The sequence below is a fragment of the Manis javanica genome, chromosome 1 (genome assembly GCF_040802235.1).
Source record: "Manis javanica isolate MJ-LG chromosome 1, MJ_LKY, whole genome shotgun sequence".
Classification (NCBI taxonomy): Eukaryota; Metazoa; Chordata; class Mammalia; order Pholidota; family Manidae; genus Manis; species Manis javanica.
The window spans coordinates 77350141-77362142 of record NC_133156.1 but is presented as its reverse complement, the minus strand read 5'-3'; the positions used below and the strand labels follow the sequence as shown (position 1 = coordinate 77362142).

The 12002-nt window shown below is 35.0% G+C and overlaps 1 protein-coding gene across 19 annotated transcripts in view; it reads right to left on the bottom strand.

The window, feature by feature from the left end:
* The window catches only part of ARB2A (ARB2 cotranscriptional regulator A), a 465105-nt gene that overhangs the window by 100429 nt on the left and 352674 nt on the right, over positions 1–12002 (bottom strand). Inside the window, exon 11 of one of the 19 annotated variants that reach the window (XM_073233984.1) lies at positions 10672–11034. The exons of 17 other annotated variants lie outside the window; for them this stretch is intronic. In XM_073233984.1, coding sequence (XP_073090085.1) covers positions 10988–11034 — 47 coding nt within the window. In that variant the 3' untranslated portion in view covers positions 10672–10987. Of the gene's footprint in view, positions 1–10671; positions 11035–11054; positions 11699–12002 lie in introns of those variants that run through there. One more of the 19 variants, XM_073233992.1, reaches the window with a different exon arrangement.

Sequence of the window (12002 nt, the reverse complement as noted above, 5' to 3'; positions counted from 1 at the left end):
TTCTGAGCATTTTAGAGTAGGTTCCGTTCTCTCCCGACCTTCAGCACTAGAAGAGATGCACACCGTCCTGGTCACCTACCTACTCATGACATTATGCCTTTCCCTTTTCAAGTCCCTTCGAAACAGAACTGGGGAGAAATTTATGAGTCTTTTTTAAAAATGAGATCTAATTACTAAATTGCTGTCAATAGCCCCATACTATTGTCATCACATAATCTTCAATTCTATTTCCTCATATCTTTTTAATTTTAGAAACACAGAACCATGGAATTGAAATAGATATTAAAAATTCTTTAGTAATCCTTATCAAATATAAGAACTCCCTCTATCAGAGTCTTGAAAAGTGGTCACTGAGTCTTTACTTCAATGCTTCAAGAGACGGGAAGCTCACTAGTTTATAATGTAGCCCATTCCATTCCTCAAACAATACAACCATTATACTGAGCCAGTTTAATTTCCATAATCCACAGTCAAAGTCATTGTCATAAACTATTCAGAACATCATATATGGCTGAGGGTTGGGAACAGCTAAATCATTAAGGCTTCTGTAAATTCCTTTGGCGCCATAACTTTAAGAGCTGCGTGCGAGCTACCAGATCTCCACAGCTGCCCCCCATGCTCCCTTCCCTGGCGTGCTGAATACCTACCACCAATGGTGCCAAGTTATTCAAGGAAAATAATTCAAAATTTTATCTGGGCTATTAAAAGAAAAACTGAAAATATTCTACAGTTCTTAAACTGGCCTGAATAATATTTTAGTATCTACTTGGCTGTTGAGTATAGAACAAGCTCAAATTTTAATATATTAACTTTAATATAGCTGGAAAATGATACATGCATGGAACTTTCTTTCTCCTATTAGAGAAAGCATGCTCTTCCAAGAATTACATTTTAGGCATTGAGATGAACAATGTTTTAGATTCACTCCTTTTAACTTCATTGATTTACAGGGCCAAATACCAGACTTACTTAAAATTTTTCATTTTGTGATGTCTAGCTAAAGTGGTAGGTGTATATACAGTCTTACCCACATAGGCCTATCATGCTTTTGAAATAAACATAATGAAGAACATTATATGTTTAATGTGAACATAGCCTAAGGCCCTGTGGTTAAAGGCATAATTTTGGGAAAAGTGAGTAAGTAAATACATTATATGGTCTATTTTTTAGTGGTAAAATCTTGAAATTAAGCTAATATGCTAATTCTCTGGACTGGTTTAACTTTGAGATTTGTTTCAAGGGTGTTAATTTTTTATTTGATAGGTTTGGAAAAAGGGAAGGCAGGAGACAGCAGGCAGAACCTAGCAAGGCCACCTGCTCTGTAAGATGAATTTCTGTAATGTCCCGCATCTTTATCCATTCATCTACCAATGGACACTTAGGTTGCTTCCATACCTTGGTTATTGTAAATAATGCTGTAATAAACATGCATGTATCTTTCTGAAACAGCGATTTGTGTTTTCCTTGGATAAATACCCTGAAGTGAAATGTATGGTATTTCTATTTTTAATTCTTTGAGGAACCTCCATACTGTTTTCCACAGTGGCTGTATCAATTTACATTTCCACTAACAGGGTATAAGGGTTCCCTTTTCTCCACATCCTCACTAACACTTGTTATTTCCTGTTGTGAGGTGATGTATCACTGTGGTTTTGATTTGCTTTTCCCTGATGATTAGTGATACTGACCACCTTTTCATGTGTCTGTTGTCCATCTCTATGTCTTCTTTCGAAAAATGTCTATTCAGGTCTTCTGTCCATTTTAAAAATCATACTACACTTCAACAACAAAAAAGTTGTTACTGGAATAAAAAAAAAAGAATTCATTATCCAGGCCCTATTCCTACCCAACTGGCTTGGTGAGGTAGAGAGCAGAGTGGCAGATGTAGCTTGTTGTGGGGGGAATAAAGATGAATTGCTGTTAGGGGAAACAGCTAGTTACAGTAACAGCTGAAAACTGTAAGTGTTACAGGCTTTGAAGTCAGCTCAGCTTTGATGTCTTTCTCTCATAGTTAATTGTTATGGAAGAGCAAGAAAATAAGGTGTTGCAATATTGTCTTAGGTGTCATTGCTCAGGAAATGCTACCATGAAAAAAAATTGGTGCTTGTGTGAACTTTAAGTAGCACCAGTCTGCTCTTCATTTTTAAAAAGTTTTAAATTATTGGTGTGATAATTAAAATTATTTGTTAGTTTGGGTCAAGCACACGGATATGTGAAACATTCTTAAATTGGTGATCAGATTATGTGAATTAAGCAAAAAGGATATGTATTAATGATGGCTTGGGGTTGTCACTAAACTACTACTTAGATCAAGCATCAAGTTTTATGTATGTGGTTCCAATTTTGAGGAGCTTATCAGCTGACTGATAACTCCGACTGGAAGGAACTTCAGATATCAGCTAGTCCAAGAAAAGCCCAGAGAAGCTGACTTGTTTTGGAAACAAAAGGTGAAAGTGCCAGGTATATACAGACAAACATGTAAATTACATAACTGATGATCAATAGATAGCATGTTGAAATGAAGAACTAAGAGCATCTTGTGAGTTCTTCACTAGAAGAAAAATTATGGGAATTTCATGCTTAGCCAGAGCATGGTTTCCCTAACTTCAGTCACTTGTGCAACATTTTTATGAATTTTGCCATGTATACAAATTACTAGTGCTGTTAAAATATCTGGGATTTTCTTTATATCAACTTACTTTTTATATTTGTCTAGTCTTAAGCAGTAATATCCATTAAATGTGTTTCTGTGTTATTCATATCTTTTTCTAATACATATTAGAATAAACAAGTTAACTACTAAAACAAAACAAAACAAAAAACAGTTCACTCATGAACTACCAGTGGCGTGTGTATAAAACACTGAAATAGAGGTCGCAAGGGAAGAATATATCTGATTAATTCCTTGTGGTACTTAAATGAGAACTATGATTTTTAAGTCTGTATTCTTTAAGTATTTAGATATCCATGTATCCAGTGCCCTAGGATAAACTGAATTTTAAATTTTCTTTTCTTTTCCTCGGGGTCCTGTGGTTAGATGCTTCCCACCTCCAAACTTTACTAGGACCTGCCCCAGCTTACTCATGGATAGTAAGTAACCTATAGTTAAAAATATCTATAGTATATATATATAATAGTAATGATGGTCTGAGACCAAGGTAGTAACATAAAAAGTTGAAAGGGAAAAGTCTCCTTTTGACTCCTTAATAATGTTGCCTTGCTGCCCGCTGCTTTAAAATTTAAAAAAAACAAAAAACAAAAAAGAACTTTCTAGCTTTTCTAGGTAGAAAGAAACTAAAAACAATCTTACACGCATGACTTCAATGGGAAAAGGGAAAGAATGATTAAAGGTCTACGGCATCCCTCTTGTTTATGTGCTGGTATCACATAATGAGATGAGGAAGAATCCAAAACCAGGTACTAGGAGAGAGGGGTTAGCTAGACCTCATGAACACAAGAGGTTATTCCTCCCTTAAATTCTTGTCCTTTAAGTGCACTAGAGTTGACTGTAAACATCAACAAAAGCCACTGGTGGGCAATTAAATTTGAAGAAGTGGCCCATAAAAAGTGGAATATTCTGTATGTATTAGAATCAGTTACACAACATCTGATTTAATAGTTAGATTTTAAGCGTTCCTCTTATAATACATGTTAAATGGTCTTAACAAATCATATTCTGTAATGTAGCAAAATGACAATTTCATGTAGTCGAAGGCTGGTAGGACAAGAGCATTAAAGCAAATTAATCTGTAATCCTTCATCTACAGTAAAAGGTTGAAAATCTGTAGGCATTTGTAACGAGAGCTTTTAAATGAATTTGCCATCCCCAAAGTCATCTCACTGGAGAGGAAAGAGGAACTTGGCATGTGACCAGTAAATTATGAGAGAGCAACACCTTGGGGTTAGAGGGCACTGATGACTTCAACAAATCCCACCAGCCAGGCCAACAGATGAAGCCAGGGGATCGGACGCCCTACAACCTTAACCTGCTAATACCTTTAAATTCTTAAGAATGACCCCGAGTCTGCTCTTTCATATCAGTTGTTAGTTATACTAATTACAGCTGAACTGGTATTGTTGGTACCAGTTTTTCCCTCAAAAGACATGTAGAGAGAAAGGTTATTTCTAACAGCTTCAACTAACTTCAGCCAAATTCTGTTATGCACATTAGGAACACTTACCTGCAGTTTTGAATGGGCCTTTTATGGACATCAAAGGAAAGACACTAAAAGCAGTGTGTGTTTGTGGATTCTATAAAGCATTTCACATAGGAAGCTGTAAAAATAAGAATAGTAACTTCTCCTGTGACTAGAACTTTAGAATAGTTTAAAACCAGGTAATTAATTTTTTATGTTTATTTTCAACATATAGGGGCAGGTGATTTCAAATATAAAGAGATAGTTTTATGTTAGCCATGCCAGTGAAGTAAAAATACTTAGCCCATGAAATCTCTTCAGAATTTATGGTTTTTAGAAAGGGATAATGAAATTTCTATCATGATCTTTTAGAACTGTTTTAAGTTCAACATTTACACTGATGTTAACCTAACATTATATGGCATTGTGCGTAGATTCCAAAGTCCATTTACGAAGATTGAAATACCATCTGTGAAGCTGCAGTAAATTACCCTGTAACATTAATCTTAACCAGGCACTAAATCAGAACAGAAACATACCAGAGATTTAAAGTAAGAGAGTCAAAACTGAATCACGAGATTAATGTAAACAGTTTCACATATAAGTTTCGCAGGTTCTCAATATGTTGTTTTTGCTTTGAGTGAAACATGTGAAATTACTTCTAAATCTTAAAAATAAACTACTAATATGTAAATGACACCACCGTTTTTTGGTACATTCAAAAAGAACTATGAAAATGATGGCTGAAAGGTCTTGTTAATCTACGTGTGGTCTGAGGTAAGCCACACAATAGCAAAATTTTGATTTTATAAAATAGAAACATTAAGGATCAACTATTTATGTCACAAAAAAAACTCAGTTTCTGCCACTTGGAAAGCAGTATGGAGGTTCTCTAAAAAAAACTATGAACAGAAATGTCATTTGACCCAGTAATTCCACTTCTAGGAATTTACCTGAAGAAAACAAAATTCCTGCTCCAAAAAGATATATGCACCCCTGTGTTTATCACCACACTGTTTGCAATAGCCAAGACATGGAACCAACCTAAGTGTCCATCAATAGATGAATGGATGAAGAAGATGTGATATATATATATACACAATGGAATATAATTCAGCCATAAAAAGAAAAGAACTCCTTCCATTTGCAACAACATGAATGGATCTAGAGTGAAATAAGTAAGGCAGAGAAAGACAAATACCATAAGATTTCACTTATTTGTGGAATGTAAATACAAAGCAAAACAGAAGGAACAAAATTTCAGCAGCAGGCTCATAGACACTGAGAAGGGACTGGGGGTTACCATGTGGGAGGGCCTGGGGTGGGTGAATGGGGAGGGGGATAAAGGGATATAATAATTTTCGATCACAATATAAGCTGGTCATGGGGACAGCATGGAGAATACAATCAATGATTCTGTAACATCTTTCTATGTTGACAAATAGTAACTGCACTATTATTAGTGCAGTTTAATAATATGGGTAACTGTTGAATCTCTGTGTTGTACATTTGAAACAGATATAAGATTGCATATCAACAATACTTCGATTAAAAAAAAAGAAACTTAGTTTTACAAAAGGGAATCTTTTAAACCAAACTTGTTGTTTCCTAAAAGATGTTGGCCAATGGAATTGACGTAAATGAAAATCTTTGGGAAAATGAAGGCAGATAATTAGAGTAGTATGTGTTATCAAATCCAGTAGGCCATTGATTTTAAGACACATCATATTTCAAGTACCAGTCGGGGAGAAAAAACACTGCCAATTAAGCTACAACACAATGCTTTCTTATCACATTTGCAGGATATATTCAAAATTCAGGTAGTTAAAAGTGGGTCTTATTATCAATGAAATACATATTTTATAATAAACTGACTTCTATCAATATATTTAATAAGTTTTTTGTGAGAGCAATCTAATTTTGAAATAGTCATTAGGTGATATTAAATAATTTTTTGTCTATAAAGCACTGAGAGGGCATTAACCATATATTTTCTATCTTCTCTGAGAAAAGAAGAGGAGGAAGAGCAGCTGATACATTAGTGATTTGTTTGCTTGAATAATTTATTGATGAACTAATATCCCACTTCTTTCCAACAAAGATTTAAGGCATATGACAGGAAGATCACATATAATAAAATAATTAGGGAAAGAAATAGACAACCAGAACTGGAGAAAGAACAAAAGCAAATGGATGGTAAGAAGTTTAATTATTCCAATTAGATATAAAATTAATTTGTGAATAACAAAATAGGTGCCAGATTTTTATTTTTCATTTCTATTTAAAAAATAAAGCATAATATATTTATCTGTGGGCACTGAACTGGGCCAGTTTTGCCTGAAGTATAGGACCTTGCTAATCCCAAAGAATTTTTATAAAACATATTCCAAATCTACTATTATGTGTTAAAAGATAGATACCAGATTACCAGATGAAAGTATGACCAAGAGAGAAATTAAAAACTGGGAAAAGTAACTCAGAAATATCAGCAGTTCACCCTTGAAAAAATTAATTTGGTTGTACCAGTAGATAAAAGTAGGATTAATATAAAGAACTAGTGGACTAAGTCTGTGTTATGTTCAAATGTTAAAACTGGTCTATGGTATAGATGCTATTAAACTATCTTATCTTAGCACACAGGTGGGTAAATGAGTTGAGTGCTACCCCAGGACTCAAAGGTACTGACTAGAATGAAATAGTACTGCAAGTAGCCCCTCAAATATTGGCCTCAGGCTTCAGGCAGTAATCAGTAAACACAGCAAAAGTGACCCAGAGCATTGTGCAAATATTTAGATCTAATTCAGAATCACATACTCGAATTAACAGTCTGCTGATGGACCAGTTCCAGTGTTGAAAGTGTAGAATCTTCCTGTATTGAGTCATCCCACATTTTCTCTTCTCTCTACATCAGATAATGTAAGTATCTGATTGTGGCACACACTTGAAAATTTCCAAGAAACTAGAGAAACTGACACGAGGACAGCAATGATGACATATTCAAACCCTTCTTTGGGGAAGCACTTCTTCAACTCACACAGCCCTTGTGGGCTTTCCATTACAATGTTATGCCCCAGCCTCAGGCCCCTCATAGATACAGTGGCCCAGGCTGGCCAGTTAAAGCCAGTCCTATCATTCAATCTCTCTGGCTTCAGTGGTTAGTTCAGGGATCATCCTAGTACCCAAGCAGGGCCAATCTGAGTTTTCACTGATTCTTACTTGGATGCTAGACCTTTTTCTCAGGAATAATGCTGAATAGAAGCTGTTTCAACTGCTTGTAGCTCCCCTCCCTGTTTGTGTGAAGAAAGCCCTGTCTGCAAAAAAAAAATCAACGAGGCCAATAAGCAAAGAAAAAGAAGAAAAGGAGATGGAGGGAGAGTCTTGATAATAAGAGTTCAAGCCCCAGTACCTAGTAGTACCAGAGGCAGACATACCCTTGCAGTTTTCCCTTTACATGAACCAGTAAGTTACTTTTTTTTTTGCAAGCTTGAATTGGAGTTATGTAATTTATAATGAAGAGAGTCTATTCTGACATAGTAATTGAAAAGGGTACATTGTATTCTACTCTTTTTTTCAACTTCTATAAAATGTGAGACTGACAGTCATGGGTGCATATTTGAGTTTATATGTCTGTAAAATACTATTCAGTAAATTGTAATGGTGGCATTTAAAAAATGTTAGTATGTGTTTAAGGACAAGAAACTTCTGGATTATCCATGTAAGTGCTGTAGGTAACTAAAAATGGTTAGTAATCCAAGTAATTCATATTCCAGTATTTCAATATTTTAAAATAATGAAGGGAAGAGGACAGTTGAGAGGAGAAGGAATTTATTCTCCTGACTGTGTTTTTCCAGGCACGATTAAAGATAGCTCGTATTTGTTGAAAACACACAAAATTGTTTACTGGGAAAAAGTAGCACAGAAATGTATTAGGAAACAAGGGAAAGCTAGCTAAGATCATGGTTTTTTTGTAGATAATGCCCCAGATAAACAATCCACTCATTAACAATTGGAAGCTAGAATTAGCTATTTCTTTTAGTAAGAAAGCAGAAGGCATTGGACAATGAGTACTTTTCCAGAATCTCATACTGCTTTAGCTATAACATGTAAACTACTTTAAGGACTGACTGGAAAATAACTGTCATCTGGAATTATGATTCTTTGGAGCTACATTCCACCTCAAGTTGAGTTATAAAGAACTCCAATAAAAATATCTCAAGTGTTTTCAAAATAATTATTTATCTTCACTTTCAAATATCCTTATGAAATTCTAAATCCTTACTATATTTTAAATTCTAACACTTCTAACTTCTAGAAACTTTAAGTTATTAGGCCTTTTGGCTCTTCTCTGTTGGTGGTGAGGGTCTGGAAAGGCAATTGCCCAGTGGAATGAACCAAACACAAGTCTGCTACCTAAAGCAGAATCTCTAAACCGTTTACCTGACAACAATTTTATTATACTACTTTGGGGGTTTTTAGAAGTAATATATATTCATAAGAAATAGATCTAACAATAAATCCTAATAGATTTTTGGCTGATCTCCAGAACAAAACTTGTCTGCTGAATTAACTAAAAAGTGTCACTCAGTATTTAAACAAAGCATGGGTGTCAAGACTCATGGGTTTATTGATGGCTTCTGACACTGGTGAGTTTGCATGATTTGGGGGGAAAAAGTAATCTTTGAATTTGAAATTGATACGAAGAACTTATGTTAGGAAGTTTTATAAGGGTCACTACATATGTTAAAGCATTTCAATATTCATGGTGGAAGCAACATTGGACTTATTAAAGATCCAAAGATCTACAGGTGTTTGGTTTTACAAAAAAAAGAGCATGAGTAAACACTGCATTGTTCTATATGCCTTGCTAATAAGTACTTTTCAATAATTCTTTGGAGGGCTTTTAATTTTCATTTCCTATGAGAACAAAATACAGATTAATTAATTATTTAAGTCAGTTGTTTGTTACGCAAATTTGCTAATACTCATTTGGTCTCCAGCGTCATGCTAGGCATTCTTGCATCGTGAGCTGTGGGGCAGAGACAGTGTGGCTGTGCTCCATGGTGGCCAACAGGATTTTTAATCAGTATTTTTTTTTTTTAAATAACAGAGGGAACTAGGCTACTATCTAAGATACTGTCTTTTGGTGCCTGAATTTTCTTTTTGTCCCTCTATGACCATACCCTTCTCAGGCTTTCTCGTGATACTGTAATACAATTACAGGAACTGATGAGTAGATTTTTGTTAAAAAACCTGGTGGAGACAACTGACTCTTGAGAATAGGCCAGTGAATCTGCTGACCTTTAACTCCTTTAGATGTGCTGATCAGCAGTGCCAGGGCAAACCATCAGGAAGCTTCATGCTAGTACTGAATTGTTTTAGTTTCCAGAAGAAAGGCCTTCAGAACCTTAGGTCTTGTATTAAGACTTAGGCTATTTGTCGTTAAGTCAATAAAGACCAGCCCTGTGAAGAATGATTTTGTCTTTTCTTTTTGAAAAATCAAACAAATGACAATACCAGCAACAAAAATACAACAATTAAAGAAATTATTTACTGAGTTGTTCAATATCTCCTTAAGATTGATATACTAATCATTATATTTAATGTTTAGAAACTATTTCTCCTAATGTATTCTGGAAGATTCATATAATGAGGTTCATGTACTGAGAACTATGTACCTTTTTTGCTATGGCTGTCAGGATTTTAACCACTGTATTTAACTCTCAATTGCAGTGGTTAATCATAGTCTAAATTTTTCAGTCATAACAAACTCCATCTTTTCCTTCCATTCCTGACTTTTGGTCTCCCCTCTATCTCCCCTCACACCCTCCACTTAACAACTCTTAGTTATCCTTGAAGTCTTAGCTTACGGTGTGCCTGCTCTCAAGAACGTTCCCAGATATCCCTCACTGAGTCTGTGCTCCTTCCTCTATTCTTTTGCCCATTCCTCTAACACTGGCGAGTAGAGCAGGTGATCTTTGGTTTCCTCTAACTAACCTGTGTGTTCCTTGTTGAATTCTGAATCTTCAGTATCTAGCCCTTAACAGGTGCTTAGATGATATTCAATCACTGGAGAAGTATAGAGGCCTAATGCTACTGCTTGAGAGAATGTGGGACCTGGAGAAAGGGCAGGGGTTGGTTTGGGGCCCCAGCAAGCCTGAGTGGGAGCTGGCCAAAAGCTGCGATGCTGAGCATTATCCTACTGCTTGCCATGTTTTGGTGTATTACCTTCGATCTACATAGCTCAGATTTTGTATAATGTATTTAAAATATGAATATCAGTATATAGGGTGTACATGCTTTTAGAAGAATAGTGAGAAGCAAAATCATTGCGCTTTTTATATATTTAAAATTTAGTAGTATTTGCAAGAATATTAGCAGTATAAAAATATGTGTACTTAGATAACGTAATCAAGTCCATATGCATATTTAAGATTAGGACAGGTGACTTTGATGGGTGAGTCTTATAATGCATATGGAAGTAAACATGCTAAAAATTTATAAGATGTTCTACTGAATAAATGGAGTCATTATTGTCCTCATTAAAACAATGATAGAAAATCCATACTTGCTTTTTAGTAGAAAGTGGTATTTCATTTATATGTGGTTTTATTTCAACTGTAGTATCACTGGATCAACTGTGAGGAAATATTTAAATCTCACAAATTCAAGCACCTTCTGTTTCCTAAATGTTAACATGGTATATATACGTGCACAGAGAATGTTCACCAAATAAATTGTTTACTGACTAATGCAAGAAACTCAGTTTAAAAATAAAAAAGATACAATTTTTTATGGAATGTGCCATTTCTGGAAACTCAAATAAAAAGGATAAAGATTCTTTCACTTCTCATTTAAAAGTAGAACATTTTTGTTTGTATTTCACTTAAAGTTTCTTGGCCTGGAAGACAAAAATTTATGGCTTTAGATTAACTACTTTAATGATGTGACACAGAAGCAGCAAAACATTCTTTTCTACCTATGGTGTTGCTGTGATTGCTTTTCAGGAAAGTAAAGAACAACATAATAAATCCCTGTATGGTAAGGCTTTTCCCACCTCTTCTCTTCAGTTTCAATCTCAAAGGTAATACATATTTAGCAAGCAGAGTAGTGCCATAAAAATATGTTTGAAATGAGGTAATATGTTTGAAATAAGCGTATAATATTTGCATGCATTTAATGACATTATTACAGATAGAATGATTTATATTTCCTATGCTGAGAAAACTTACTCAGTGTCTACTTTGATTAAACAATATTCCTAAAACTATTTATGAAGACCATAAGTGTCTAAACACTTGCTATCAGCTACTTCATCTCTGCTTTTCATAAATATAACACAATCACAACAAATTAAAGGTAAGTCACTTGACTGTCCTATTACATTAGCTTGAAGAAATTAGTGGCTGACAGTGCTTAGTAGAAAGTGACAGGGTCTTCTCAGTAAGTTCACATACCAGTTTCTTTGGGGGAAGTAAGAATCTTATCTTTATCAAAATGTCCAAAATTTTCTTCCTAAGATAATGCCTCTCAATCTCACTGATAAGAGTTCAATTGTTCTGCTCCTAAAACAGAAAGAAGTAAGTACCTACTTAATTCTTCAGTCTGTAAAGCTATTTCTTGGGAGGGAAGAAAATGTTATTTTCCTTGAAAGTTTTCTGAGGGGGAACCAGGAATGGCGATACTATCTATGTGAGTGGCCTAAAGACAGGACTCAGATCTGCAAATGTCTGACTCTAGGCTAATGCTCTTACCTTTCCATCACACTACCTTTTACTTAACTCCTTTGACACTACCTCTTATTTAACTTCTTTGTAGGAAAAATCAAACAAGTCTCTCTGCCTTCCTACAACTCCCACTCAGCATACA